Source organism: Mandrillus leucophaeus, unplaced genomic scaffold, assembly GCF_000951045.1.
Source record: "Mandrillus leucophaeus isolate KB7577 unplaced genomic scaffold, Mleu.le_1.0 Scaffold171, whole genome shotgun sequence".
NCBI lineage: Eukaryota > Metazoa > Chordata > Mammalia > Primates > Cercopithecidae > Mandrillus > Mandrillus leucophaeus.
The window spans coordinates 2,482,725-2,487,513 of NW_012101710.1; the positions used below are offsets into that span (position 1 = coordinate 2,482,725).

A 4,789-nucleotide genomic window follows, 5' to 3' on the forward strand; every position below is an offset into this window, starting at 1 on the left:
AGAAATTAGCCGGATGTGGTGGCGTGCGCCTACAGTCCCAGCTACTCAAAAGGCTAAGGCAGGAGAATCGCTTGAACCTAGGAGGTTGCAGTGAGCCAAGATTCGTGCCACTGCACTCCAGTCTGGGCGACAGAGCAAGACTCCATCTCAAAAAAAAAAAAAAAGAGAAAAAGAAGGGCTCGCTTCTCCTGCTCTGCGTGCTCTGGCGTTTTCCCGTGGGCACTGGCTGTATGGCCAGGTCCCCGGACACTCCTGGGTGGAAGAAGGAACTCCCTGTTTCAGTGCTGCTTCCCACACACCTAGGAAATGGACATTTCCCACCAAAAAGGAAGAAAAGATTCCTTTCCTCTCCTGGGCGCCTTCCTCCCACCTCCTCCTTCTGGAAAGGGGCTGCCTTGGCATGAGCCGTGGCTGCCGTCCTCACTCACCTGTGTGGAGCTGGAGCCTGTCAGAGTCCCGGCTGGGGCGCGAGGAGCAGCGGATGGACGCGGCCGCCACCGAGGGCAGGCACTTGACACGCAGGCCCAGGAAGAAGGCCTCGGTGCAGCTGCACAGCTGGCGCAGCAGGGAGCTTCCCACTGGCTCCTCGCTCAGATCTGGTGGGAGAGCAGCGCCATCAGCCCTGCGGCACCCCTGCCCGCCTGGGACCCTCTCCCCAGGAATCGCCTGTGGACACCGGCCAGCTGGGTGAACAAGGCCAATATGGATCTACCCTGACAGCAAGCAGAGCATCGGGCTTAGAAAGAAGATGGAAAGCATGACTTTTTCAAAAGGGCAAACACCGAGGGACATAGAGGAAAGATTCGTGCACAGATGAAAGGACAGCAGTGACAACTGCATGTGAGCTCAGGGTGGGAGCAGGCAGGGCCTCACCAGGGACAGGGACTTCAAGGGTTAGCACCAGGCACTGCACCTGAGCAGGCAGTACACAGAGCCGGGCTGCCTGGCTGCAAAATGCCAGCCTGGCTGGGGCAGAAAGCAGGACACAAGGGTGCAGGTCAAGGCTGGGGAGGCAGCAGGGGGCTCCCAGGGCAGCCCCTGGAGGGATGCACACACCAGATCACAGGTCAGGAAGACAGATGGACAAGGACCAAGGTTGGAGGCCAGGAGACCAATGAGAAATCGGCTGCCAGGACCCCAGGCCAGTAGCATCAGCCTCACCCAGAAAAGGAGGGAAATGCAGAGCCCAGCCCAGCCCCCGCCTCCTGACCCAGCCCCTGTGTCTCGACAACATGCCCATGTATCTGTGCGTCAGAGCTTGGGACGTGAGGCTCTGAGCCATTAGCAGGGAGGTGGAGGGAAGCGGGTGGTTCCCAAGCTGTTGGATTGGCTCCTATGGGGTGGTGGATGCATGGACCACCAGGGCTGGCGACAAGCCTGCGTAGGGTGAGTCCAGCCAAGGTCCAGCCCTGCTCTGGCTTGCTGTCGAGATGCTGAAAGGCGTGGTGCGCTGGCGTGAGAAGCGGACACCGGCCCTTTCCTCCTCTCCAAGCCCGAGAGCCCCTGTCCTGTGTGCCGTCTCTGCCAGGCTGCTCTTGGCATGTGAGAGGCACAGAGGCTGGCCCTGCTCCTTGCGCTCCCCGCACCTGCCTGGGCCGTTCCCTTCTGAGCGCGGATGCCTGGTGTCTCGGCCCCCCATTCACCCTGGGTCCCCCAGACTGTGCCAGACACAGAGCTCTGAGGGCAGTGACCACTCTGAGCCCTGTAGATCCCCACCCTGCTCAGCCCACCCCCTCCCACTACAGCATCAGGATGAGCACCCCCACGCCAGGGTCAAATAGACCTGCATTCCAGTCTCGTCCCTACCAGTGACCAGCTCTGCAACTCAGACAGGTCAAGGGACCTCTCCCTGCTTCCATTTCCTTGCCTGTGAAATGGGCTGATCCTCATTTCGGCACCCCAAAGAAGAAATGGCCTTTTTTTTTTTGAGAGTCTCGCTCCGTCACCCAGACTGGAGTGTAGTGGCATGATCTCAGCTCACCACAACCTCTGTCTCCCAGGTTCGAGCGATTCTCCTGCCTCAGCCTCCCAAGTAGCTGGGATTACAGGTGTGCACCACCAGGCCCGGCGGGATCTTTATACAGCCCACAGCACAGTGCCTGGGATGGCTCTAGTTTCAACAGGCATAGCCAGGACCACGCACATCTGGATGAGGATCAGTCCCAGAGCCTGGGCTGTCTGAGCGTAGTGTCAGGATGGGGTGGGAGGAAGGAAGCCTTGGCCCAGCCAGGACCTCCCTGCCTCCACCCTGGCATCCCAAACACCCAGGACTCTCTTCCCTCGTTTCAGTCCTGCCTGGGGGCTACGCACAGACATCCCCCCTTGTGCTACATATAAGCTGGTCCCCCAGGAGCGTGCCGTTGGCGGCGGTGCTCCATACCTATCGGCTGTAGGTAGATGTGCTTCCGAGCCAGCCGGGGCTTCCGGTGCTGCAGGGAGGCGTGGAAGGTCTGGAAGTCCTCGGGGGCCTCGGGGCGGCTCAGGAGCCAGTCGAAGGCCGTGCGGATGAGCAGGGTGCAGAAGAGTGTCCTCTGCGGGTTGTAGGCCTCGGCCAGGAAGAGCCGCTCGGCAGGGGAGAAGGTGGTGACGTACAGCTGCTGCAGGGCCGCGTCAGTGGAGACCAGGGCATCCTTCAGGGCCCGGGGCCCGAAGCTGAACTCCTGTGCGTGTCTACACTGCAGCATGGTGGGCGGGCAGGGCCTGGCCACTCCTGGGAGCCCCTGCTGGTGTCCATGGGCCACCCCGGGGGCAGCCACGGTCTCGTCCAGAATCTTCCCTCGGGCTGATCTGAGCGGTTACTGGGGGCTCCCCGCAGACAGACACTGGTCCAAGGGCCCGCAAGGCCCAGATTTGCCTGGTTCTGGATGCCCTCTGGCATGGGCGCTTCTGGGCCCACAGCACCCTGTGGGTGACAGGAACAGGTGTCCCCTCACTGCGGAGCACACATGGCCTGATGTCCTAGGCAGGGGATGGGTTGCTCCCGCCCAGGCCTGGGGAGAAGCTCCACAGAGGACGAGGGCATCAGAGGGAGCCCCAGCCCCTCCAGGACACAGCACTGCCACCCCGCCAGGTTGGAAGGACACTTTCAACCACTTCATCTTCTCAGGCAGATTGGGTCCATGGGCCACCCAGGGGACGGCCGCATCTCTTCCAGAAGCTTCCCTCATCCAGAACTGGGTATTGGGAAGTACCTCCCGCTCAGCAGGGGCAGGGACATGTGTCCATGGGCCCCCACGGAAGGGCAGGGGCCCCCAAGGCCATTCTTCCGTTCCCTCTCACCAGCCAGCTCTGTCTGGAGCCCTTGGAGGGAAGAGAGACCTTCTCCCCTCCCTGCTGAGCTAGAAGGGCTCCTCCCGGTGGAAACCAAATACTCCTCTCCCCAGCGTGATCACAAGGTGTGCACCATCACCTGGGCCCCCATCGCCTGGGGTTCCTCCTCACCCAGAGCCCCCATCACCTAGGGACCCCCCCAACACCCAGGAACCCCCATCATGGCAGCTCCTCATCCCAATTACGAGCTTTCCTGGCAGGTCCCTGTGCGCCCAGCAAGCATATGTTTGGGGGGGGTGGGGGTAGGCAGCCCCAGCAGCACCCAGACATCCCTAGGACACACATGAGGGTCCCGAGATCCAGATGAAGCGGTCAGGGCAGGCGTTTGTGCCACACCCCACCAGCTAGAAACAGGGAGAGGCGGAGAAGCCACAGCCGATTTCAACGCCCAGGACGGACCAGGCAGGGAGGAGACGATGGGGGGCATGGGGCTGGCAGAACCGTGACAAAGCTGCCCTGCAAAGCAGAGGCTCTGACCGGAACGGCAGCTGGGCAGCCCTGCACTCATCAGGCACACGCCTGAGAGCCGTCACCGGTGGCACGCTTGGTTCTGGGCTACGCTTAGGTCTCTGTCCGGAGACTGTGAGACCTGCCAGGGTGGATGGAGAGCGGGCTGGGGAGGGGAAGCCTCACAGAACAGATCAAAGCAAAGGGGCGGTTATGGGGAGAGGCTAGAAACGAACCAGAAACCACAGAAGTGAGATGCACAAATAATGCAGCAAGGCAGGTGAAGCTAAGGACATATGAATCAGCAGCCCTCAGACAAGGCTTCCTCTAGAAAGTTGAGCTAGACACGCAAAACCCATTTATCTGCAGATCAGCAAGTTGCAAGACCTGCCAGCCCCAGCCGGAAAACCAGAAACTGTTTTTGCAGGGAGAATAAACAGCGCTATACGCTCTTTAACCCTGATTTCTTTTTAAGAGATGGAGTCTTGTTGTGTCGTCCAGGCTGGCGTGCAGTGGCGCCATCATAGCTCACTGCAGCCTCCAACTCCTGAGCTCAAGTGATCCTCCTGCTTCAGGCTCCCAAGTAGCTGTGACTATGGGTGTGTATCATGCCCTGCTAATTTTTTGTAGAGATGGGGTCTCACTATGTTGCCCAGGCTGGTCTCAAATTCCTGGGCTCAAGCGATCCTCTGTCCTCAACCTCCCGAAGTGCGTCAGCCACTGCACACAGAACCCCACCCCGCCCCCCAACTTCTTTTTGTTTTTTAGATGGAGTCTTGCTGTGTCACCCAGGCTGGAATGCAATGTCATGATCTGGGCTCACTGCAACCTCAACCTCGGGTTCAAGCAATTCTCCTGCCCCAGCCTCCCAAGTAGCTGGGATTACAGGTGCCTGCCGCCATGCTAGGCTAATTTTTGTATTCTTAGTAGAAACAGGGTTTCACCACGTTGGCCAGGCTGGTCTCAAACTCCTGACCTCAAGTGATCCGCCTGCCTCTGCCTCCCAAAGTGC

General features: G+C 60.1%; 1 protein-coding gene across 1 annotated transcript in view; it reads right to left on the bottom strand.

The window, feature by feature from the left end:
• AMZ1 (archaelysin family metallopeptidase 1) overlaps positions 1 to 4,789 on the bottom strand; it is a 41,559-nt gene that overhangs the window by 12,537 nt on the left and 24,233 nt on the right. Inside the window, exons 2-3 of the mRNA XM_011976920.1 lie at positions 2,381 to 2,902; positions 429 to 596 (exon numbers count right to left, since the gene is read on the bottom strand). Of these exons, the coding sequence (XP_011832310.1) occupies positions 429 to 596; positions 2,381 to 2,684 (472 nt within the window). The 5' untranslated portion in view covers positions 2,685 to 2,902. The remainder of the gene's footprint in view (positions 1 to 428; positions 597 to 2,380; positions 2,903 to 4,789) is intronic.